This window comes from Delphinus delphis, chromosome 7, assembly GCF_949987515.2.
Source record: "Delphinus delphis chromosome 7, mDelDel1.2, whole genome shotgun sequence".
Lineage (NCBI taxonomy): Eukaryota > Metazoa > Chordata > Mammalia > Artiodactyla > Delphinidae > Delphinus > Delphinus delphis.
The window spans coordinates 81,046,198-81,072,376 of NC_082689.1; the positions used below are offsets into that span (position 1 = coordinate 81,046,198).

At 43.8% G+C, this 26,179-nt stretch overlaps 1 protein-coding gene across 2 annotated transcripts in view; it reads right to left on the reverse strand.

Annotated features, from left to right (window-relative positions):
- The window catches only part of KIF5C (kinesin family member 5C), a 166,819-nt gene that overhangs the window by 31,578 nt on the left and 109,062 nt on the right, over positions 1-26,179 (reverse strand). For both annotated transcript variants that reach the window (XM_060016836.1, XM_060016837.1), the window contains exons 12-19: positions 24,539-24,714; positions 18,971-19,039; positions 16,826-17,032; positions 14,496-14,642; positions 7,982-8,170; positions 4,410-4,527; positions 1,990-2,066; positions 927-1,036 (exon numbers count right to left, since the gene is read on the reverse strand). In XM_060016836.1, the coding sequence (XP_059872819.1) occupies positions 927-1,036; positions 1,990-2,066; positions 4,410-4,527; positions 7,982-8,170; positions 14,496-14,642; positions 16,826-17,032; positions 18,971-19,039; positions 24,539-24,714 (1,093 nt within the window). The remainder of the gene's footprint in view (positions 1-926; positions 1,037-1,989; positions 2,067-4,409; positions 4,528-7,981; positions 8,171-14,495; positions 14,643-16,825; positions 17,033-18,970; positions 19,040-24,538; positions 24,715-26,179) is intronic.

The following is a 26,179-nucleotide window of genomic DNA, read 5'->3' on the forward strand; positions in this document are numbered from 1 at the left end:
AGCCCCGACACATCATTTACATTTTTGCTTTTAAAATGCAAATGTGCTGTGTGAGTATCGCACGGACATCGAGAGAGATTTAAACTCCAATTCCAGTTAGATTCTTGTTTAGCAGCGTGACCCTAAGGAAATCATTGAATCTTGCTTCCCATCTAGAAATGTTTCTTCATCTATAGACACAGAGAGGAGGGAACCTTGAGTCTGGACCTGGGGTGGCGGGGAGGAGGAAGACAGGGGAGGAGGGTGTCAGTGGGTGGAAGTGTATTTCAATATAATTGGTTTTCTTATGTCTTTAATTGGGGGCATCTAAACACAGCCTGGGGACTTGTGTTGATGAGGCGGGAAAGTGAGAGGAGTGGGGAGGGATAATTGCTGAGCAGGGGGCTCTTCAGCAGCTGCAACAGGAGAATGGCCTTGAGCCCAGCTGCAATGCCCTCGAGCACAGACAGACACACAACAGCACGGGTCCCTAAGGAGTGTGCCCCTGCAAGCAGGTGTCTCTGGGGTGTGCAGTGTTCAGGTATGTGTTGGGCTGAGGCAGTGGGAGCTGACTGTCTTCTCTGGAGCATTTCTTAACCCATCAGAAACCCTGAATCAGAAGCAATTCAGGGTCTTTGGGGGTCTTTTTCACCCTCTCATAGGAACAGCATCCCCACCTTCTGAGGTATGTGTCTGCCCAGCTGAATCACCAACGTGCCCCTGCTCCATGGGGACCAGGCAGGGCAGCTGGACCCGCCTGCCACCTGCCCACCAGAGCCCCCGGAGGCTCGGCTCCAGTTGGGGAGCAGACCGCAAAGCATCACGTCCAGCTCGCTGAGGCACCAGGGCAGAGCCCAGGGTCCATGGGGCGGGGAAAGCAGAGACCTCCAGGCTGGCCCAGGGGCCGTGTCTGCCCCAACGCCCCACGAGCCCCCAGGCCGACTCACTCCCGAATCTCATCGATGATTTTCTGCTTCTCCTCGATTTCATCTCGGAGTCTGGACAGCTGCTTCTGATGAGCTTCCCGGTGGCTCTCCATCTGCTGCTCCAGCGCCTTCTGCAACCCAGGCCGGGAGAAATGTATCAGCCGCTCGTTGGCTCTCAGCCGGCTCTGTGACAAAGCCCTTGTTCGCTGTCTCCTACCCCATATCCCTCAGCTGTCAGATCCCCAAACCGGGGCCCTCAGAACCCACCGTGCTTTACAGGGATAACAAAACTCAAGGATCTGTTATAAAACTGAGTGGTCCCTACGGGCCAATTAGCCCATTCCATGAGTAAAGGGTCTCCCCCTGACCTTCTATAGCTCATCTGAGCCACACGGCTTCTCTCGCCAGGTCAGTCAGAGGGCATGGACCTCTTACCACCTGGGTGACCTCAGACAAGCCATGGAACCTGTGGGAGTTGCACTTCCTCACCGTAAAATGTAGATAATTTCCCGGCCCCGCCCACAGCATGGATTTACAGTGATAGTCAAAGGAGACCTTTCCACCAAAGTGATGCAGACCCAGGAGAGGGGTTTGCCTAAAGCTAATCAAAAGTTCCACATTTTCTCCTATTTCATTGTATCCACCTAAAAATCTTATTTCCCAATCATCTTTCCCACTTTTCCTTTTCTGTTTAAAATGTGACCAAAAATAAAGATCTCTATGTTTAAGATGAAAACTCAAATTTGGGCCGTTTCGGGCGACCATTCCTGCAGAAGTTGTGCCAAGTGGCCCCATGCAGTGACTGGAAGGTGTGCCCTCTCCTTCCTCGTCATGAACGGGAAGAGAAATGTACCAACACAACATAACTATTATCTACAGACACCTCGGGATTCCTGGACACCTCCACCTCCATCTCATTGCTAAGCCCAGCCACGCTCTGCAAGCAGCTCTGATGCCCAGCCCCAGTCCCCACCCGCCTCCCTCCTACCCTGCCACACACATCTCCGAAGGAGTTGGATTTTCCTAGATCAAGCAAATCCAGTCCAAACATGGGCTGGGCTTCTGGAAGGGGCTGCACACACACCTTCATTTCCTCAGCGTCCTGCAGCCGGGTCAGATGTTCCTTTTCTTTATCCTGGAAGCTGACTTCATGCATTTTTTCTGTTTTGGATTTTAAACGATGATTTAAGATTTAACTGGCAGGACTCACATCCAAAAGTAAAAATCAGAAAACGAAAAAAGAATGGGGTGAAACATCAGCTTATCTAACCAATTACAACCGTGGTATAAAGGAACGTGCCTCTGAAGGAGGACTTCTGGCTTTTTAAATCAAGGCTGATCTCTCCTGGGAGATTATCGAAGTCCCTCGGGGACAGTGGCGATTGGAGGGGAAGTGCTAACTTGGAGCGGTTACGCTGCAGCTGACCTAGCTGTCACCTCACGCCTCGGAGGACTGGTTCCCCGCCAGGCCTGGTGAGCTACTCCTGGGCAGCACACGTAAACGTACTTTGTCAATGATAACGAGCTCTGCTAATATTAGTGGTGTTTGGATTCGCGCCACTATTAGAGTTTCGGAAAGAGCTAATTTACCTCCCATGGTATTCTCTAAGAATCTGGAGCAGGAAAACAACCTAAGGATAGGCACAAAGAAAATAGAAATATAAAAGGACACCCTCCAGACTAAACAGGAAGGCCACGCCTCGTACTGGGGGCAGGGCTGTTACGTGGCACACCTCTGGGAGGGAGGGACCAGTCCCATCCTATTCTTGGTCAGTGGCCCTCCCTGAGCACAGCCCGAGGTGGAGGGAGCAAAAGCTTTTGGGACAGTGACATTCAAGTCATTAAGTATTCTCTCTAGTCTGTTTCACTTCATTTCAGCTCTTCGTGCTTTGATTCCATTTCCACTCAGTGGCACCACTGCAGACGCCATTTACCAGAGGGAAAAGTTCTTTTCCATGTCAAGTTTTGGGTGGAGCGTTCTGTTCCTAACACCCCCTATGACATAAAGAAAACCTTACAAGGTCAAAGCGGGGGTGAGTGTGCTCTCTTTCATCGTTAATTTACTTTGGCATTTGAAGCAACATGTATTTACTGGGCAAATGACTCTACAACAATAAAGGACATTAAAAAGGATAGCATCATCGCCAATCCTATTATCCTATCAAAACCATTTCCTTTCAAATATTAATTTACAGGCCTTGGGACATAAGCATCTATTGATTTTTAAATGTTATAACCACAGTAAAGACGAAATTACATATTAGGATGTTTAATCTAATGCATTATAAGCACTGCTGCATGGCCTTCATCTCCAAGATGAAAAAAATTGTTCTTTTAAACAACATACCATAGTTCATTTAACTCTTGGACATTTAGGTGGCTTCCTTTCTTTTTTTTTTTTCACTAATATAAATAATTCTGCAATGAATATAGGAGATTTGAGGAGCAAAAGGTATGAGAAGTGTTAGAATTATTAATATGTATTTTCAAAATGCTTTCCAAAGGGACTCTACCAGTTTTCGTTGCAACTCATAATATGACCTGTATGTTCCCGTTTCACCACAACACCTACATTCTTAATCCTGTTCTGATTTCTACATTTCTAGTCATTTCTCTCAAATCTCTTCTATTTATTCACATTTATTGAGTGCTTCCTATGTGTTGGGCACTTCCCTCAACAAAGGGGGTCAGGAGACTGCCTGGCAAAGGAAGAGCTTGTTCAAAGGATGAGGGATGGGGCTTCCCTGGTGGCGCAGTGGTTGAGGGTCTGCCTGCCGATGCAGGGGACACGGGTTCGTGCCCCGGTCCGGGAAGTATCCCACATGCCGCGGAGCGGCTGGGCCCGTGAGCCATGGCCGCTGAGCCTGCGCGTCCGGAGCCTGTGCTCCGCAACGGGAGAGGCCACAACAGTGAGAGGCCCGCGTACCGCAAAAAAAAAAAAAAAAGGATGGGGGATGCAGGTAAGCCATGGGTGCAAATTCAGGCTTTATATTAAGAGCAACAGGACACCAGGGAAGGGTCAGAGGCCTGGGGTTGGACACGAGGTAGAACTTGATTTTGGAATTCTCCTTTGGAATACAGCACAGTGGTCAGCCTAGAGCAGGCTGGAGATGAGCTCCTCGGTAGATGGATGTGGCCATAATTCTTAACTAGGATTAACGACAGCGACAGTGAAGACGGAGAAGAGCAGAACCAGAGAAGCCCCTGGCAGGTCGAATGGACAGGCCTTGGGGACAGACTGGACGCAGGAGGTAAAGAAGGGAGAGGATTCTGACTTGGGCAGCAGGGTGGACTGAGGGAAAATGGCAAGAGGAGCAGATATGGGGTGGGGGCAGTCTTCTAGACGTTTCTCTCCCCTCCCCGCCCCCGCCCAATTATGCCATTGTTTTCAGTAGACCTAGAAATGCTTTAATCGAGCAAAATTAAACATCATGAGTCCAGCCAACCAGAGAGTGTCTGATTTAGGCTGAGAGTCAGACACCTGCAAAGTGGTCAGTTACTCACCTTGGGCTCGGAGCTTGGCCAGCTCTTCACTGAGCGAGTCTTGGGACTCTTCCAGCTGCCTCCTCTTCTGCTCCATGTTCTGCATGTAGTCTGTCAGGGATTTGATCTTGGCTTCATGCTTTAAACAAGCGAACAGATAAAAGGGAGCAGTGAATGACCACCAAGTGGCCATCCTGGCTCGCCCGGGACTGTCTGATGAGACAACGCAAGAGAGGAGGAGTTCTTGAGTCCTTTTTCTGAGTCCCAGCACCCAAATGGTGCATATTCTGCCCTTTGTTTGGGATCTGTCCTTTTTCTTCCACGTGCTTCTCTGCTTCGCTCCCCACAGACCCACTCATGGCCGTGCCCTTCCTCACTGTCCTCTTAAGTGAGATACCGAAGCCCAAGCTGCTTTTCCTCCTTACAGAAAACAGAGTGTGCTGGAGGGAAAGGGACTGGGAAAACGTCCAGGCTGAGGGCTTCGTTCTTTGAAACTGCACGTCTGGATTTCTTCTTTGGAACTCAAATATGATGTCTTTTCTTTTTCTGTCTCTCAAACGCACCGATTCCTGTCTCGGGGACTTTGCATTTACATTTTCCTCTCCCTAGGAAGCTCTCCCCAGCACCCTCCCAGCCATGGTCCTGGCTGGACCCTTATCACTCAGGCCCCGACATTTTCTTATAGCACCTAACTTCTGCTTGATTTATCTATTTTTTTTCCCTACTTGTTAGCTCCATGAAAATAGAGAGTTAATAAATAATAATGGTGTGAATGAATGAATGAGAGCTCGTGACTGAATAGGGACAGTCGTCACTTCTAGGCAGATGGAAATATGCAAACACTCCCCGCTCCAGATCTACAGGGTTCATATTTAGGCAGGAACACTCTGGAGACTGAGCTCTAATCTAACGAAATAACCTCTGGGAAATGGGACCCTGTTGGAGCAGTTGTTTTATAAGCATAGATTTTGGTGACAAGGATGAGTGTAAACAAAGGAGATAACAGCATTTTAGCTGGAAATATTTTGTCAGATTCCTTAGATCATGTCAGAAAATAAAGAGCCAAGAATTCTCTTACTTTTGAACCCCAGGCAATTATGGCTGAATCTTTGGCTTTATGTAAATTGTAGCAGAGTACAAAATAGCACCTAATGGAAAACTGTATTTGTTGCTAATGCAGAAAGCACCGTCTAACTAAAACCGCCCTAATATTCTTGACTCTGATCTCATATACCCTGAGTGAGTGTCACTCTAAGATCTGGGCAACTGTCCTGGGCCCTACACTTTAGAGCACCCCACTTGGGCGGTCCTCTGGCTGCATCCCACTCCACTGAGCAAAGTTCATATGCCAAGGGAGCGTGCCCACCTGGAGCCCACATCCTCTTCTAGACCACAGTGAGTCTGGGAAACTAGAAACTCCTTACTCCAATGGCCCTAAGGCCACTCCCAGGACCAGCAGTGCAGCTCCCATCATCCATTTATATAGATTACAGCTGACCCAGTTACACACTTCCATCAGTTCACAGAACGTGCAGAAGGGACTCGACGTGGACATGGAGGCTGGTACATCCAGATGGAAGGAGAGACACTGGGCTGCAGGCCGCAGGGCCTCTGTCTGTGCTCTTGCCTTGGCCTCCAAATATTAGGGGCCTCCGGAAGCACATGCTCTCAGTGTAACAGGTGATCTGGAAATCAGACTTGAGGTGTACTATGTCCTAATGTTTAGTGTTTTTCCTCTCAACTTTCACAAATTATAAAAATGTCAAACAGTAAAGCAAATGCAGAAAAAGTAGTATAAATTTCACCCATGAACCACTCTAATTTATTAACCATGTCCCCCTATATTCCTGGTCTTATCTATATGAATGCATATTTTGCCAAGTTGCAAGGCATAACATAGATCTGTAACTCAGCATTTTCATTTTTACTTAACTTTATATAATTATACTTTCCAAATGACTGGTTTTTATCAGTTTTTTGTAAGAGCTGCATAAATCCTTCCATGTCACTTTATGTTATTAGTCTCTCAATAGATAGTTGCCTATTTTATTTAATTAAAATGAAAGTAATACTGCACTAAACATCTTCCATATAAATGCTAATATTTTTAATCAGGGAATGATAATACCATATGAAATGAAAAATTTTCATTGTCATTATCAATGAAAAATGCTATAAGTGAAATTACTGGACCAAAGTATACTTACATTTTTATGGTTTTTGATTCCCAAGGTCCTTTCCAAATGGACTGACCAAATTATACTTTTCTCAATAAATTTCACTATCACACACCAGCACTGAATAATCTCTCAAATATTAATACATCTTTGCTTATTATGTTATTTATAAAATGGAAGCTTGATGTTTTAATTTGCATCCCTTAGATGATTATGGTAGGAGACAAGGAGATGGTTCTATGATGACACATCCCTATGTTTAAAAGCGTACAGGATGAAGTATTTCTTTGTCTGTTTCTCAGCACTGTCTGATGCGCCATTCCATACTGGTCTCTGTTTACCCCAAATGACTTCAGCTGTTTTAATACCTGGGCTAAGGCAGTGAGTAGCACACACTGGACCACTCACAGAAGCCTCAAGCCCAAACACCAAGCTCAGGTATCAGTGGCAGGTCAGAAACGAGGCTGCTGTTTTCTGAAAGCACCTTACTAAAATGAAAATACCCTTCTAATGGAAGAAGAGTAGCCTTACTCATTGAGGGGATGACATATGCCCCAGGAGCTTGAAGATTCCTTCAAGGCTTTGAGTTCACACACAGTTTGGTTTGAGTCCCAGCTCCGCCTTTCACTGGCCATATGAGTTTGGACAGTATGTTTAACCTTTCAAGTCTCATTTTCCTTATTTAAAAAAGCAGGAACAATAATAAAACCTGCAGGCTTCCCTGGTGGCGCAGTGGTTGAGAGTCCGCCTGCCGATGCAGGGGACATGGGTTCGTGCCCCGGTCCGGGAGGATCCCACATGCCGCGGAACAGCTGGGCCCGTGAGCCATGGCCGCTGAGCCTGCGCGTCCGGAGCCTGTGCTCCGCAATGGGAGAGGCCACAACAGTGAGAGGCCCGCGTACGCAAAAAAAAGATCAAGTGAGAGAATGCACGTAAAGTGCTTAACATAGTATATGGTGCGTTGTAAGCACTCAGTAAAAGGTTAACTGCTACTACTATTAATAATAGTAGTAGTGATGGTAGTTTCTGTTGTCCCATATTAAATTGGACCTGTGGTAGAGATTAAAAGACGAAAGAGTGTTGCCTTAGCTGATAGGAGTTTTAGATGCCACCCAGTCTTGTCCGTTCATTACATATCTCTACCTATCCTACCTACCTACCTACTTAGCTAGATAAAGATATATAGACACATCCTTTAAACAGGGACTGAAGGTAATCCATGTAATTCACACAACTAAACCTAGCCTTAAGAAATAAGCCTGGGCTGTCATTGCCTAGGAGGCCATGGACAAGTCTTACGTAAAGCAAAGTCCATCAACTATCCCTGTTATGCACCATCGGCCCCAGTAAGAGCACGGAGGAAGCAGATTTTCCAGAGCACAAGGGTGTGAAATGAGGAAGAAAGGCGTGGCCTACCTGGGAGATGAGCAGCTGGCAGGCTGCCAGCTCCCGCTCACTGGCGTTCATCTTCCTGTTGGAGTCCATCTGGGCGCTCTCGAGCTGTTTACTGCGGTTCACCAGAGATTTAACCTCCGACTTCATCTTGCTGATGTACAGCCGGGCCATGGTGAATTCCTCCTCGATGACTCCATTCACATCTGCCAACTGAGCACAGGAGGGAACACACTCAACTATGCCTACAATTTCCAGAGGTTCATGGGGGCCCTGAAACCTGTCCATGGGAACTCAAGATGTCTGTGGATTTCTGGTTAAGAAACCCTAATTGGAGGACCACAAGCTGTTTTCTCTAAAAAGTACTATACGTTCAACCCCAAGTTCTCTGAAACCTCGGGTACAACTTTCCATTAAAAACCTCTACTGGGGGCTTCCCTGGTGGTGCAGTTGTTAAGAATCCGCCTGTCAATGCAGGGGACACAGGTTCGAGCCCTCGTCCAGGAAGATCCCAAAAGCCACACAGCAACTAAGCCTGTGCGCCACAACTACTGAGCCTGCGCTCTAGAGCCCATGAGCCACAACTACTGAAGCCCACGCGCCTAGAGCCTGTGCTCCGCAACAAAGAGAAGCCTCCGCGATGAGAAGCCCATGCACCACAACCAAGAGTAGCCCCCCGTTCGCCACAACTAGAGAAAGCCCGCGCACAGCAACGAAGACCCAATGCAGCCAAAAATAAATAAATCCTCTACTAACATAATCTTCAATTAACCAGGTTTTTCATTACAACTGATTTTTAGGATAAAAGAGATGACAGAAGAAAAAGACACTGAAATTTTAAAAAGAGATAACTCTGAAGAGGTGTTCCATTCAATGTCTTACACCTTACATTTCTGGAACAGCAGCAAAGCCCAGTGTTCCTAAGGTGACTCTGAGTCCCCATAAGAAGGCAAATCAAAATTCCAATTATGTTCTCTATAAGCTGCTATCCAGAGAGGCAAGCAGTCTAATAGCTTGAATATGTTTCCATAAGCAAGGGTTGAAATAAAAAGGATTTTCTATGTAGTCTTCGATTAAATAAAAAATCTAATGACTAAGAATGTGCTATTACCAAAAGTACCTCTGGATGAAAATTTTCCTGCATAACTTCTCAGTACTACCCATCTATTTCCCTGCCTCTACCCAACTGTCCCTTCCAAGCACACAGGAATCTAGATCACCTAAGAATAACATGTAAATCCACCTTTAGAAGAAAAGATTCTGACAACCAGCATTCCTGTACCATCTCATGTTTGTTGTCTAATTTTCAGAGTTCTACTAGAAACAAACACTGCTGCAAGCTACTTGGGATAAAAACCCATTTGCTGAGAAGCAGAGATGGTCTTGAAGGGCAACTGACCACAGGAGCAAAGCAACTGTGTGAATATTTTGTTTAACCACCAGAGGGCATCCTAGCACCTCAGGAGAAAACAAGAGCCCTGTCCAGTACCCAGCCCGTGAACAGAGGCTTCAGTTGGTTCTAAGACAATGATTCCAACTACGGTTTTTTGATGTTCCACAGTTCGCTGCCCACTTTTGTCATTATTACCGTCATTAACTCATCGTATGACTATTTTTTCAGTAAACATTTAAGAGCTAGGAATATGGAATCGTGTATCAACTGGAAAATTGGTAGCAGATAGGAAATACGCTAGACAGTGCTGAGTGCCTGTAATTTGGTGTCAACCTTCCCCTAAAAATTCCACAACAGTATTTGTTAAATGACTCCAGTGTCCGTCAACACAATGCAGAATCTATGTTAACAGCAAGAAAATCCACGAGCATCGATATCTGACTCCATCTTACTTTGGTGGAGGTTCTCGCTAATCAGTTAGTTACATTTCTGACTGCCAACGATTTGCCTAGCAACACCACTCCTCATTACATTCCTTTTATAATCCAATATTATGGAGGTAACGGGTGAGAAAATCCCTCCATCTTTAAGTTCAGTTTTGTCCCTCTGCCTTTGTGACTGGTCCAACGTGGAACAGAGATGAGAAGCTCATTCTTTAGCCTGACCAGGTGTGCCTGCTTATTGTCTTTCTGTATAAAGGTAAGGGGACATCCATCTCTTTCATGTGGAATTCACAACCTACACCATCTCCTGGTGGGAAAACATTGCTGAACCAAGAGGTAGAGCATCATGAGAAGGGAACAAACACCTCCTCCTCTAGGGCTCTCCTTAGATGAGGACACTTTGTATGCTATGCCCAGGTGCCATGTGAATCGGGCAAGAGTGAAAAAAATGTACAATAATGAGCTCCCTCCAAAGTGAGAGCTGGATATTTCTTCCCCCAAACCAGAACCATAACTTCTAAAGCCTACACTTGTCCTAGGAGGTCTAAAGGGAGATTTTGAATCCACACCTGATGGAAAAAAACAATACTCCACACAAATGGTTTTAACTATAAGGTTTCCTACCACTTATGAGTTCATATATTTAGTCATGTTTAGTTCAGAGTTTTCAGTAATTCCAGTATATACTGTTATTTCAAAAAGAAGAATCAGAGTTTGCTGCTGCACTATTATTTCGTAACTCTCCCCTGGGTCTGACAATGACTCCACTGTACGTACTGGACTGTGCGATCCAGTCCAGTCCTGACTAATCCAGCAGAAGAGGCTGCCTCTCCTTCCATCTTGCCTGTATGGAAGGAGTCGGCCCCCACGCCCACCCCATGACTCTAGAGCATGGAGCAGCTGAGCAAGGTGCCATTTCTAGGTCAAGTAAAAGGTACGTGAGGTGACTTCACATTCTAAGACCTAAAAGTCATAATGGGACTTTAAAAAATCCTTTAAAAAAAAAGTGCTCAGAATCGTCAGGTTTATTTATAAGTGCAGTACAGAGCTAAGGTATGATACAGTTGCTTCCAAGAGCTTGAGGGGCAAGAGGGGATGAAGAAGCAAGCTGTCCTGGGGGTGGGGACGCCAGTCACCCTTCTGGCTGGGGACTGGACCTCAGACCCCAGCCCCAGCAGACCCCAGGCTGTGTTGAAGAAGTCGGTGGAAAGGGAGCTGTCGGTGATGAAGACTGACTTCAGACCCAGGATCTGGAGCAGTTTTATCTGCATCTCTGGTCCACCCATAGTCAGGTCCCTGATGGAGCCGGGGCCCAGGGTCTGTGTCACCTGTTTGAACTTCTTCACCTCCACCTCAGCCAGACCTGAGGTCGAAAGAAAATTAGGCAGCTAATCCAATCCATCTCGTTCACGCTACCTCAACCTGCTATTCTGCCTGTGGCTAGGAATCTGGAAATCTTCGTTTTAAAGAAAGACCGGTGACATCGGAACATGAAAGGAAGGGGAGGCTCGCTAATAAACCTGAATAAAGTCAACACTAGGTTCATCTTGTCATCAGCTGCTCTCATCTTGTTTTGTTGACTTAAAGTATTGCCTGGGCTCTGAAAATGTTTCCAGATGTGATTGAGCTAGAGAAATATGGGTTCTTCTGTTTCCTTGCTGTTTAGGCCCGTCATATCCTGGAACTGAGGACTGAGGGAGACTCCAACACCTATCTTTCCCTCTCACCCCAGAGCACTATTAGGAGGGACCTTGTGGGGACCGAACAACATGTTAGGAATAAAAATACAAGATCACTGAAAAAGATTTCCTTGATCTCGTTTTTTAGATCAAAAGAATTATATCAGTTGAATACTCATAATCAGTAAGAAAAGTATCTGTACCCACAATGATAGATCTAAGAAATATACACATAACTCATGCAATTCCTGAGCTGACAACCTTCAAGATTATCTGGACTCATCTTGCCTTTTTTTTTTTAATTTTATTTATTTATTTGTTTGTTTTTATTTTTGGCTGCGTTGGGTCTTCGTTGCTGTGCACAGGCTACTCTTCGTTGCGGTACGCAGGCTTCTCATTGTCGTGGCTTCTCTTGTTGCAGAGCACGGGCTCTAGGCACGCAGGCTTCAGTAGTTGTGGCACGTGGGCTCAGTAGTTGTGGCTTGCGGGCTCTTGAGCACAGGCTCAGAAGTTGTGGCACACGGACTTAGTTGCTCCACGGCATGTGGGATCTTCTTGGACTAGGGCTCGAACCCGTGTCCCTTGCATTGGCAGGCAGATTCTTAACCACTGCACCACCAGGGAAGCCCCTCATCTTGTCATTTTACAAATTAGGAAAATGAAACCCAGAGAAGTAAAGTAACTTGCCCAAAGTCACATAATTCCTCCCCTTTAGCTCTCATTGCCCTAATGATTAAATCATAATTGTAAGAAAGAAAACCAGAACAATTAAGAATATGATGCTATATAAGTGAAAGTTATCAATGAACTTAGTTACCAATGAAATTAACTAGGGCATCCGATTTCTGGAATCCAAAAATAACTTAAAAACATTGAAAGTATTTAAAAAATAATCTCAATCATACATCATATCCCAAAGGTAAGGACTCTTTTTTTTTTAAATTCCAAAGCACCCGGACACTCCTTGATTTCATTAGCATTTTTCATCAGCTCTATTTTAGAACTTAGCATAAAAATATCTTCCTTTATCATTATCAGCAGCAGGCACCAACTTCCCATAAATCAACTGTACCTTCACATTGCGAGGGCCATTTAATCACCCCAATCTCAGAAGTTTATAGCTCAACACCAATATATGCTTCTAAAAATAAATCCTCAAATACAAAATCACTAAACTGGAAAGGATTAATCTTATAGTACCTAAGAATTCGACGCTAAAATTAGATTCATTTGCAAAGATTCATGAAATATTCAGTTACAATACAGGTTCCATGAAAGAATGACTGGGTTTACAAGAAGCCATATACTCTAGACCTAGATCTGTTATACCATCGAAGGAGGACTTTCAATGTTTCCCAGAAATGTCAATAAACGAAAGTAATATGGGGAGGCTTCTCTAGTATTTAACAAACTCAACTCAAAACCTGAGTGTTCCCACAGAGCAGACTGACGTAGAATTTGGCCTTTTAAAGGCTGAAGGGCTAAACTCTAAGAATTTGGTTTTAGGGACCTGTGACGAAGCTGAATACTATAACACTATTCCCTGGCTGGATAAAATCCACACACGTTTAATCAATGGATACTCCCCAGAAGGCGCTGAGTGCATATAAAGCTATGGTAATCAAAACAGTGTGGTACAGCATAAAGATTAGATCACTGAAATAGACTAGAGAGACCAGAAATAGCCCTACACACTTCTGGAGGTGGCAGACATGCTCATTATCTTATTGTGGGGATGGTTTCATGAGTGTATACATATGTCAAAACTTCTCAAACTGTATACTTTAAATATGTGCAGCTTACTTTCCGTCAATTATACCTCAATCAAGCTATTTTGTTTAATGTCACTTTCTTATTTTCCAACGTCCTCTCTATATTGTGGCAAATTGTTAATTGTTCTCAGATGATAACATCGTTTATTCTCTTTTCTCTCTATTCCTAACTCATAGACAACGTTACACCACCCTCTTTCTCCCTATCTCCCTTATATCCTTGCTACACCAAGGTGCGCCACCCAAGGGGTTAATCATGGTTAGTTTAAGCCCATTATAGTAATACTATTTCTCTTTGCCTTCCCAGCTTCCCTTGAAGTTTGAGGTGACCGTGTGACCCAATTCCGGCCTTTATAATGTATAAGGGGATGTCTATTGGGGATTTCTAGGATTATAGTTCCCTCCTGGATGAAAGCTGGCTGCCTTTGCAGCCCATCCTGCCTTGGATGTGGTTGTGTGGGGTTGTGATGATTGGTGCTATGGACGCTATCTTGCTACCTTGAGATAAAAATCTATAGATGTGAAAAGGCAATAGGCTGAGGAAAGCAGAAACAAAATAAAGAAAAGGCCTGGATGCCCGACATTGTTGAGATACTGCAACAAACCAAATTTTGCTTCTAAAACTTCAAGAAGCATACGAATGACCTGGGGAATCTTGTTAAAATGAAAATTCTAATTCAGTAGGTCTGAGGTGGGCCTGAGAGTCTATAGCTCAAACAAGTTCCCAGGTGAATGCAGATCACAACCTGAAATAACAAGATTCTAGACTTCTCATATTGTGAATAATTAAATGTGGCTTTATTTTTTTAAGCCACTGTTAGAATCCTATTACTTCCAGCTGAAAGCTCTCCTAATTCATACTGATTGGTTGGCGATTTTCACTCTGTTGCATTCTCATAGAAAAGGAGAAACGTTTCTGAGGGTAGAACTTTTGCTTAACGTATCCAGTCCCAAACCTCTGTGACACTGGTATGCAACTTTGAGGAATAAGCCAACTTACATAAGGCCAACCAAGATTCGAGGACATCTCCTGTAATTGAAAGGTAAATGTTTCTCTCCTCCTTAACCAATCATTTACTTAGTCATTCAATCAGCCCTTCGTTCGTTCATTCAAATATTATCAAGCGCGTAGCAGATGCAAAACACTGTGCTAAGCCCTGGATACTCAGGAGAATAAAACACAGCCTCTGCTTGCTTAGGATCATGCCATTACACGAGCAGGTAGAGAGGATACAAGAAAGGCTAGCTTACAGTCTTCACATCATTGGTGCCAATAATTCCTCCTATCTCCCCCAGATCCTTCAGCAGCAAATTCAGGATCTCGGTAGCCCTCTTTTTCTGGTGATTGCTAAGCTCCTGCAGCTGGCTCAGCTCTCTTTGTGTGGTTGTCAATGTAGTCTGCAAAACACATTTTAACAACAAATGAAAAGGGTCACTCATCAATTTCACACACATGGCATTGCAAAGAATAACAACAGAATGTAGGGTAGCGTTCTTTTATCATTTCATGTGATTTCAACACAAGAGCCCTTTTCATCCAGACTATAGTATAGCACTGCATTCTCTGATAAGAAAAGGAATTTGTCTTGGCCTGATATGTCATTTGTCTGCATATCAGACAACAACTTCCAGGTCAGTTATTAAATAAGTTATTAAAAATAAGTTATTAAAAATAAATAAAGCCCAAAAGGAATCCTTACGTTTATTCTGTGTAATCATATCGTCCTACCTACCAAATGTTGTTCTGTTTCAGTCCACATTCTCCAGGGTCTAAACATACCTGCAAGCATCCCCACCTCCACTTCCAAACAAAACCTGCTCCCTGGGACCACTTCCAAATTCCCATCTGGCTTCAAAACAGATGGGTCTGGGAGGCTCAAAGGGACATTAGTGAGTCTCGAAAACAACCTAGAAAAAGTCTTTTAATCTTCACGGTGAAGCTGAATTGAACACTTCACCTAGTTTCAAAATTGGTCTGGTTCAACTGGAGACGGCTTCTTAATATATAGCAGACGCTCCATTTTACTGCCAAACACGAACAAATCCACCTTTCCCATCCTTCATGTATGTTACCCAAATGTATATATTTTTAATTAACAAACTCTCAACACCGACAGAACGGCCATCTTTTGGTGTCTTGGTACTAACTCAGCCAACAAAGAAAATAATTTCCCTAAATTATGGAGTTGTAGAGGTTAATGCAAAGACATTCATGTAATTCTTCCATATGCAGCTATTTTTACTAGAGCATTTTTACTAGAGGACTTTTAATGATACGACTAAAAATAGCACTCTAAACCAGTCTAGCAGTACTTTGGTTTGACAGAAAATAAAACCTGTATCATGGAAAACATTTCATTGTTTTGGGAAGCAACTAGTACCAAGGACTAGTTAAAGAATCTGACAGAAAACCATAAGCAGAGAAAATCTAAGTCTCCTCCTTTCCTACGTGACTTCTGCTTTGTTTCTCTGGTTCTTGTTTTTATTTTGGCATTGCCGCTGCTTCTTTCATTTTGTTTTTAAAATCCACAGAAGCAGTAGTTCCCATCTTGGGAAACATTAAAAAGTCTTCCTTCGTGCAGCTGAATGTATGGAGTAAGGAGCATTTTCTATCAGCTCTACGGTCAGCAGATCAGAGCTTTCCTGCACCATCTGCTACTTCCCCTTGCCTGGGAGGACTGGCTGTTTTCCACAAAGCAGGCTGGGCACAATCCCATGACACCAGGCCACCAGGCCAAAGTGCCAAGGGCAGCCAGTTACAGCCACTCGGCTTCCCACCACCCATCTTCCAAGTAGAAAAAGACAAAATGGACACATCCCACCACCAGCCACCTCACCAAATGTTCACTGGCCCTCTGCCACTAGCTCACTGAGCAGAACCTGCAGCATCTTTCGCTGGGAGAATCTGAAAATTAGGAAATGTGAAGACTGAAACACTGGCTGAAAAGGACAACAGACAAACCAGGACAGCTTGGTCCTAGGCGAGGATAAGAAGCTCTGGGGAAGGAATGGACTGCATTCAGGAGGGTGCAAACAAGGAGAGTGAAATCCAGACCTTCCACAGGTCAGCCACTCTCCCCTGTTAATATAATATTTTGAGACTTATTTGCTAAGATTGTAGCATATGCACAGGTCCGTGCTAAGTGCTTTATGTAAACTGTCACTAATTCTCACGCCCTGAAAGGAACATGTTATTATCACCATTTTTACAGATAAGGAAATGAATACTCAAGTTTATATGTCTCGACTAAGGCCTAATAGTTGTAAAGTCAAAGTTTTAGCTAGGGTTTTTCTGGCTCCAAAGTCTGTGCTCTCTTGACTATCCTACAAGTCATCCCTGCTGGTGTTACAAATCCCCTAGATATAAAACAGTTCTGACATGCAGTTCCGGGGGGAATGGACAAGTCACTTACACAAAGTATTTCAATAATTGGAGGATTTCAAAGAATGCATCTTTGCCTAACACTGAAAAACCACTCAGCCAACTGCCTTGCTACATACAGTGTCTGTCAGCAAACATTAATATAAGTACACGATTGGCTGCTGAGGAAGTCCTGCCCCCTACACACAAATGCTCCAACCGTTTTCTGGGCCAGCTCATCTGTCAGCTGCTCATTGGCCCTGGTCTTGTCCTCCACTTCCTGTGACTTCTGGTCGTAATTGACAGCCAGCTCCTCCAAGGCCTGGAGAACTTCTTTCACCTCATCTTTGGCTGCCTCATTTTCAATCTGGAGACGTGTCAGCTCCTCCTGAATCTTCTCATAGTCTCTTCTTGTAGAAGCTAAAAGCTGGGGAAATTAGATGGCATGGAACTGGTGAATCGAATGTTCAAGAGTTTATACTCTGTGCTCTATCCAAAATAAAGTAATTTTTTTAAAAAACAGATAAAAGAAAATAAGTTGAAAAGCTCAGGATAACTAGAAATGCTACTATATATACAGATGCTAAATGAAAAAATAGCATATTGTTTTGAAAATCTGTTTCTCTTTCTTTCTAATTTTTCTTTCTTTCTTTCTTATTTAAAGCTACATAGGCTTAACTCCAAGAATTGATTACACATCAAAAATCACCACACACACACACAAAAACAAAAACGAAAAAAACAAAAAAACAAAAACACAGGGCTTCCCTGGTGGCACAGTGGTTGAGAGTCCGCCTGCCGATGCAGGGAACACGGGTTCGTGCCCCGGTCCGGGAAGATCCCACATGCTGTGGAGCGGCTGGGCCCGTGAGCCATGGCCGCTGAGCCTGCGCGTCCAGAGCCTGTGCTCCACAACGGGAGAGGCCACAGCAGTGAGAGGCCCGCGTACCGCAAAAAAATATATAAATAAATCACCACACTTTGTAGCTGGCTGGCTATTCCACAAGTTGAACAGAGGACGAGGAGGAATAATTTCCAAGGACTATAATAATACTTACATGGCTTTTTACTATTATCATTATTTCATATTGTAAACAGGTCGATTTTAGAGTCAACCAAAACAGTATAAAAGGGCAGTCACTAATTTTTCTTAATATTCATCATGGATTATAGAAGAATATACCCAAACATTAACACTAGTTAAAAGTGAATGACTGAGCTTATGGATACTTTCATTATTTTTGTGCTTACTGTATTTTCTGATTTTCCTGTAATGAACAGATATTGTCTTGATAGTAGAGAAAAAAAATATTAAGAGTTTTAACTGTAACAAAAAGGAAAGGTTATCACAGGCAGTTGTACCAAGTTGGAGATGAAAAGCAACAGAATGGGAGGAAGATGGCAGGAAACACAAAGCAAATGAAGACTCTAGTTAAAAGCGGAATCAGTTAAATATGGTTCCTGCCAAGGGAAGTGTTTGGGCAGAGGGCATAATCATTGTCCTGGAGAGATGAAGGATAACAAAGAGGAAGAGAAAAAGATCGTTAGAGAGAGAGTTATGTCTACGAGAGGGCTGGGACTGGGGCCATGAACTTAAGCCACTTGCTATAATTGCATCATATGATCCAACTCACAGCATTTTAGCAACAAAGCAGAAAGCACCCTAAAGCACAAAAGAGAAAACATACTTAGATGTCCTCAGTAAGAGAATTACGAATCATCTGTGTTTGATAGATTGGCTATCTGTTCTTTGCTTAGGTTCCTATTTGTAAAGTGCTTGGCAAAACACAATACAATAGAGACATTTACTGGAGAATTGAATGCCATCCAGGAAGAGACTGAAAAAAATTTCCCTCCTCGTGACCATATCACATATATTCTAACGCAGCACTTGGACCCCTATCTTCTTTGCTTTCCTCTCCTCTACCTTCTACTTTTGTTTTTGGGCTATTTTTTTTTCCTACAAGACAGCACAAGAACATGGTGCATATCAAAGACCTGAGCTGTCTGATTTGCAAAGCCGAAGAAAGGCAGAAGTGGCACAAACCAGGAGCGCTGGGCCCTGAGTATGAGGAAGCAGGATCATCCTTGCCCGACCTCCAAGCTCCTCTATTTCTGCCCTTCATAGACTGTGTAGCAGCCAGCTATGCGCTCTCAAAACCCTAGAGTTCTAGGAAGTCACATTTATTTTCTAAATTCCCCTAAAATCAGCTTTCAGCAGGCACTGAAAGGAAATCTTCCAAGAAATTTTCACATGATGCAGTGATTTTAAAAAAACACTTTGCGAGTTAAATTTCTGGAACATACATCAACAACAGAGTCATAAAAGAACTGTGTAAAAAAATTTTTTTATTGCATTCTTTACCTCATCCTGATCCAACATCTGTTGCTTTAGCTTTTCAGCCAGCTGGCTCTGCTGGTTAATTTCATCATCCTGAAACGAAATACCATATTTAATTTTTTGTGGTTGGTTATGTCATTTTTGCTATCCTGGTTTCTCGACGGATGACCGTTGGATACCAGGATGCCAGCTATAAGCTGGCTGATAAGATGAAGGAAATGGTGTGGTGCTTCCCCGCAGAAGAGAGATTGGTTAAAATACCACTTTGCCCACCTTGCTCAGCCAATGAAACATCTGGATATTCTGGGAAATACAATATCCTACACATTCAACTCAATTCCTGCTCATCCAGAAATCGGCGATGAAGGGCTTGGGAACCGAAAGGAACTTTGGAGCTATCCCTCCAAGCTTAAAGATGTTAACAGTGAACTCCTAGCTCAGAAAATAAGGGAGTGAATTTCTAACCACCTGCACTGTAATACATACATGTCCCAAATCTTGTTAAACACATCTGTGACCGGGAACACTGCCATTTGATAGGTAGAAGAGACCAGTATTTCCACTTCAAACCTCTTACGTGGAGAAACTGGAAAACATTTACTAGAGAATTACTCTTTGGCATTACAGAGCTCCCTTTGATTAGGAGCTAATTTTCTTACCAGTCTGAAAAAACCTCAAGGAAGCTGGTGTGCAGAAACGTGATTGCTTCCTTTCTGGCCTGTCATGGAAGTGGGAAAGGATCTCCCCACAGGCAAGTTCACTCTTCTCACTCTCAACTTCTGCCACTAGGTGTTGCTGCCACAAAAGCCAGAACTGCGGCCTCTCGTGGCCCCGTGCAGGCACCTCTGCCTCTCCCCTCCTTAGACGTGGTCCACCCAGTGTGGAAAGCAGCAGGCACCCAGCAGGCCTAACCGCACGAGACTCGGTCTTGGTTACGAAGATTTTCATGAGTTCAAATGAAATTGTGAAGCACAGCCTGTGAAGAAAGACAGCTTGGCTTCACATGTGCCTCTCCCTTAGGAACAGGAGGAAATCCTCTGTGGTGACGCTTCTGGGGTCTAAACCCCAAGCAGAGTCAGATCCAGTTCAGTGCTGCTGTGTCCATCCTTGTGCCAGGAGCTGCCCAGGTGCTTCCACGTGCAGCCCATAAGAAACCTGCACTGTGCTTTCTGCCTTTTCCAGGGGCGGGGAGGGAAGAGGGTAAACTCAAGGGCCTAGGTGGCAGAACCTCAGTTTCCCACGGGATATCTTCCTGCCTGTTTGGTCGTGTCTGTGCATCCGTTTAAATCAGATTAAATGTAAAAATCGATTAAATCACAACTTGATGCTTTCCATGGAGCAAGAAAATGCTAACACCAATATTATGAGATCTGCATCTCCTTTTCCTTTGTGTAGAACATCTTTGGGGCTTACTTCTCTGCTCAGGGAGATCCTGTTTCTACTGAACTTTTTACACCAACTCACCGATTTTATATATAAGAAAATTCAAATACCAGAATATTTTCCGAAAAGTGCTCGGAAACCTATTATCCACGGACTAGATCTTACCAGCTAGCATCAAGCCCGTGTAAACATGTTCTAAGAGATGCACTTGAATGTACAGATATAGACCGCACAGCACATCTTACTCTGAAGTTTTGAAAATTGTTTTACAATTTAAAATTCTTTAATGCTTCTAAAAATTACTTCAAGTCAGATTTCTGGCAGGAGAATTAGGGAAGTTATATCAGAGTGAAACCTCCCCCCCAAAATGGTACTTCCACAGTGAGAAGACTATATGTTGGGCATATTTTCTCTTCTACTTTATAAACTTAGAATGCCATTTACCAGGAACGATTTTGTGCTTATGTCCCTCCGCACATACATATTAAACATCTTAACATGGAAGACTCAAGAAGTTTAACATGGGGGAGCTACCATCTCTTCCCCTGGGACGTATGAGCAACAGCTACAAGTGATATAAATCACAAGAGAAGCAAAACAGTAGTGCAGGTGTTTTGTTCTTATACTGTGTTCATTCCAAAGCCTGAGACGCAGGCTTGCTCCTGACAGGTGAAGGGCTGCGATGCAGTGATTTTTGAGGTACCGTGAGAATCTAAGGGCCCTTAGCCCATCTGGGAAGGATGAAGAACAAGGATTACATTATAAGGACACGAATCACTTACATCAGAGACATTTCCAAAACTACACTTACCCTTTCTTAAGGAAACTTCTCTAAGGAATTAGCACAGTCTACTGTGACTCTTTTTTAATTTTCAAAACTTTCAGAGTAAGATGTGCTGTGCAGTCTATATCTATACATTCAAGTGCATCTCTTAGAACATGTTTACACAGGCTCACTCTGATGCCAACTGTTAAGATCTGTCTATGGATATAATGGTTTTCCAGGCACCTTTCAAAAAATATTCTGGTATTTGAAATAAAATAAGGGAGCCGTCAACAGGTCACTGGTCACCTTTAATTATAAAGATGTTTTTGTTGCAATGGTAATCAGTGAAATGAGGTTCAACTTCTACTTCTACTTCCACTTAATTCCTCTCTTACAACTCCAACAGTACAGAAGCTCTGGAGAGGTGATGGGAAATAAGAGAGACAGTGGCAGTGCTGAGCTGCCTATCTTACACCTCTGCTTTCGGCCCACCTCTGCACCACCACTCCTCTGACACCATATATAATGTGGCTTCTCCCTTAAGCAAACAAAGGGAGGAGACAGAAAAGAAAGAAAGAAACCAATATTTATTGAGCATCTGCTATGTCTCAGAAACTTTTACTCCCCAACGAAACCTTTTAAAGTAACAGATGCGAACTCCATGTTGCAGATGAGAAAAACATCTTCAGCAGGTGGGTCATCGGCCCAGGTCATCTCAGCAATGTTAACGCACAGGTCTGACTCTAAAGTACATGCTTTTTGGAAACAACCTAAATGTCCATCGACAGATGAATGGATAAAGAAGATGTGGTACGTATATATGCAGTGGAATACTACTCAGCCATAAAAGGAATGAAATAATGCCATTTGCAGCAATGTGGATGCACCTAGAGATTATCACACTAAGTGAAGTAAGTCAGAAAGAGAAAGACAAATACCACATGATATCACTTGTATGTGGAATCTAAAATATGGCACAGATAAACCTATCTACAAAACAGAAATAGACTCACAGACATAGAGAACAGACTTGTGGTTACCAAGGCGGGGGTGGGGGAAGGACTGGAAGTTTGAGATTAGCAGATGTAAACTATTATATATAGGATGGATAAACAACAAGGTCCTACTGTATAGCACAGGGAACTATATTCAATATCCTGTGATAAACCATAATGGAAAAGGATATAAAAAAAGAATGTCTATACGTGTATAACTGAGTCACTCTGCTGTAAGCAGAGATGGGCACTACACTGGAAATCAGTTATACTTCCATAAAAAAAATTAAGTATTAAAAAATAATAATAAAGTGCATGTTTTTCCATCACACAGAACTGCCCTGGAAGAGCACCTGTCCTTAGACCCCTGGAGGGGCAGCACAGAGGGACAGAGTGGGCAGCAGGGAGGAGACTGCATAGTCTTTCTCCCACCGCATTCTAGACAAATTCATTAGGGCTGAAAAGTTCCTCATTTCAAGGGCTAAGGCCAAAATGGGATGAGCACCGGACTGGGAGTCAGAAGATGTGTAATCTCACTGCAGCTCTGCCACCTACAGGTGATGTAAGTCATCTAACCACCCTGGGCTAGCCTTTCATCTAGACTTCGATACTTTCAGCCCTGCCACTAATAATCTATGAAGGTGCCCTGTCCCGACCCATGCATTCTCAAAAGTATCACACCACCTACCTCATCAGAAGCATGAAATAGCTCCTAGAACCTTTAAGAGAAGGACAAATAAGAATGACAGCTGACAAGTCATAATCAGGCCATCCATGGGTAGAGATATGAAGGTCAAACCACTAGCTTTGGTGCCCCCCTCCCCAGGCTGAGGCTCTGGGGCTCAGTCCTCTCCCAGATCTCTCAGCATCACCCTGTGATGGACCACACATGCTAATCTCAAAATGTGTGCTTAACAGGGTTTTCAAAACACACGCTAAAGGAAAATGATATAACAGAAAATGTCCTAGGTTGGTCATTAGGAGGCAGAGGCTCTAGGGTCAGCTCTGCCAGCTACCAACTGAGAACTGCCAAGGCCTGGCATTTCCTACACTTCAGGAGCTGGAGTCGAGACTCTGAAGTCTCCCTCTGAGCAAAGAGAAATCCTCATGCTGCCAAGGTAAAGTTCCCAATTCCAATCACTGCGGGCTTCTATTCATAGAGACTAGAGAGCAGAATCAGGTTATCACCCCGCATCCAGGATTCTTTGGGGATACTAAAAATGAACCATCAATTCTAAATGCTATTAAACAATAGCATTTCTTTGGCGAAATCGAGAAATCCACAGACACTATTCACTTCCTGATCTCCCTTTTCTCTCATTTTGTTTGAGGTTTTACATAAAACACCTGGGTAGAAATGGAAGGGTAACTATGTCTAGTGCCTAAAGAGTAATTAACCCAGCTCTCACGGTGTGAATATCTTATTAAATGTTACCCAAAGGGTAGGGTGACCCCAGTTTAACACGGCAGTTATAATGCAAACCCCCAGAGTCGTAAGCACAAAGAGAACCAGCTTCCTTATGGCAACCAGTTACATTTCCCCTGTGAAGGTGATACCAGACTCTGAGCTTTACTCAGAAGAGACAGGTCTGTAAGATTAATGACAACGTTAACATAACAAAGATGTTTCATCCAAGCCAGAGGTGTCCCCGAGCACTCTGAGCTGAACCACAGCAGAAAAGATTAAATCAGACTAAAAATATCGGCAACCTTGATGAAATGCACTGAAAGGATTTAGATATTCCAAGGGCAATACGCCAAGATCACGTGAAACATCAATTTAATTTCCTTTGCCTCTGGGATTCCTAACCCGACCTTCCTTGGGAATGAATGATACAGTGTTCTCCAAGATCTGTTTTCCTTTATTCCAGTTTGTGCACTGACATGGTTCTTTGAGTCCCAAAAGTTTGCCATGAAATTAGACATCCCAGCATGTCCAAACTACTTCGTCCAAGAGGACGCCCCTGAAAACAGCCTTCCTGCTGCTGCTACTACTGGCTCCTCATTCCAGGGCCTTAGAGCTACGTAATTAAAGTACACACCTGAGTTTTGGGAGCTACGACCTTTGCCCCTATAGCTGGGACACTGCTGGAATTTCCAAGAGGTGATGGACAGGCCCAGAGAAGAAAACAAGGGACAATTCAAGAAAGATCACGCAGCCTCCACTCTCATGCAGTGATGAGGCCCCATCCAATTTCTAGAGGTGAAGACTCTGTCTACCCAGGTCAACACTCCACTCTTCCGATCAAGTTTCCATTCCACATGAATCCAATTCCCTGAGTCTGCCCAATGAAGAGCCAGGGTAAATACTAGGAAGACGGGCACAAACATCAGTCTGCAGCCCTACATCAGTTCTGGGGGGCTTGAGCTGCTTCCAGCCAGTAAATCTAGGAGCTGCTGCTTTTAGTTTTTGTACCAGTGTGAGGTCTATAATCTCTGACTACAGACCTTATCATCCAGTTGTCGGTAGAGACTGGAGATCTCCTCATCATACTTCTCCTTCTCCTCTGCGGAGATGCCAGCAACCACAGGAACAATGTTGTCTATGACGGGGGTGTTATCACAGGGCTCCAGGGACTTCTGGTCCTTAGCACTGATCTGTTCATCCTCAGGCACAGCTTCTCCTGCAAAGCACAGCCGAGAGGAGTTAGGGATTGAAGAAATTCAGCGTGCAGCCCTCCAGGAAGAGGTCCAAAAATAGTCACTCCCGTGAAAAAGACACAGAGGACAGAATAAGGAGCTGTTGCATAGAGTTATAGCTTGTGTTCTTTCTATTTGACAAGAAAGGTCGCAGTGAATTGACCAAAATGGGTCTAAGGAAGAAGGAGACTATGTAACACTCCCTCCCCCATGATGCATCACTGAAGTAAACTGGTTCCATCAACCACACAAGCTCTCCAACTTTGCAGCGATACCCAGAAATTTTGCATACAATTTTCTTTGTTGAGGAATATGCTAGGGCTTTACTAGAATCATATTCTCTCTAGCGATTGACTCAAAGGGAAACAGACCTCTGAGGCATCCTAATTACAATTAATTAGGTTACTGTTTCATTAATAGAAAGAGCCAAATCAAGGAACAAATTCGCCATTGTTAATAGAACACCGTAGGGCCCCAATCCTCAGACTCTGAGAATCTCTCACTCTGAAACAGGAAGTCAGGGTAGCCCCGGACCCGGGAACTCCGACTGACATCGCACCAACACACGTCCCACTACCACTCTCTCCCCCAGGAAGTCAGAATTAATTGTCTCAACTGGAGAGTTCACATAGAATAATTTCTTGTGATATCAGGTAATCCCAGGAAAGAAAAAGCAGCCCATCTAGAATATCATGCAGACACTCTGCATACCGCTTCTCGGTCTGCAGAGGAGCATTTATGGGGCCTTCGAAGGAAGTAGTACCAAATGTGACCACGCAAATTGAGGGAAAAGGTGAAGTTCTCAAGCTGGTCAATGGCTATCCCCAACAAGAAAACCACCTTGCAAAGACAGACTGCATAAAAAGGAGTCTATGAAAACCATGTGGCTCAACTGTGTCTTTTAAATATCTTCTTGGAAAGCAAACCAAAACCAAACATACTTTTCCATCACAATGTTTACCATCAGTTTCACACTCAGTTTGCTACAATCAGTGAGTGTCTGCAACATTCCAAACCTCACCCAGTTCTCAGCCTGTAAAATGCATTCTGTGGAAATTCCCCAGGAAAACTGTCCTGAGCCAGAGGGAATTTCTCACAGAAAAAAAAAAAAAAAAAAAAAGACACCCCAAAACAAAGGAGAGAAGAACTGAACTAATCCATGGCTTCATGAACAGTATATATCAAGTCTCAAGAAACCCACCTGAACACTGATCGTGTACATTTATCTCAATATAAACAAAGCACTGGGATGGTTAGCTTTGCTGCCTAAGACTCCATTATCTCACTTGATAATCACAAACGGTACCACAGGCCTCCACGTCAAATACAATGAACACTCAATGATCTCACCTCGGTATCACAGTTCCATTTGAAGCAGCAACTTGAAGCAAAGCCTGGAATAAATGATTACTTTGCTGAATACAGAACTGAGCCAACCTTTTTTTCTTC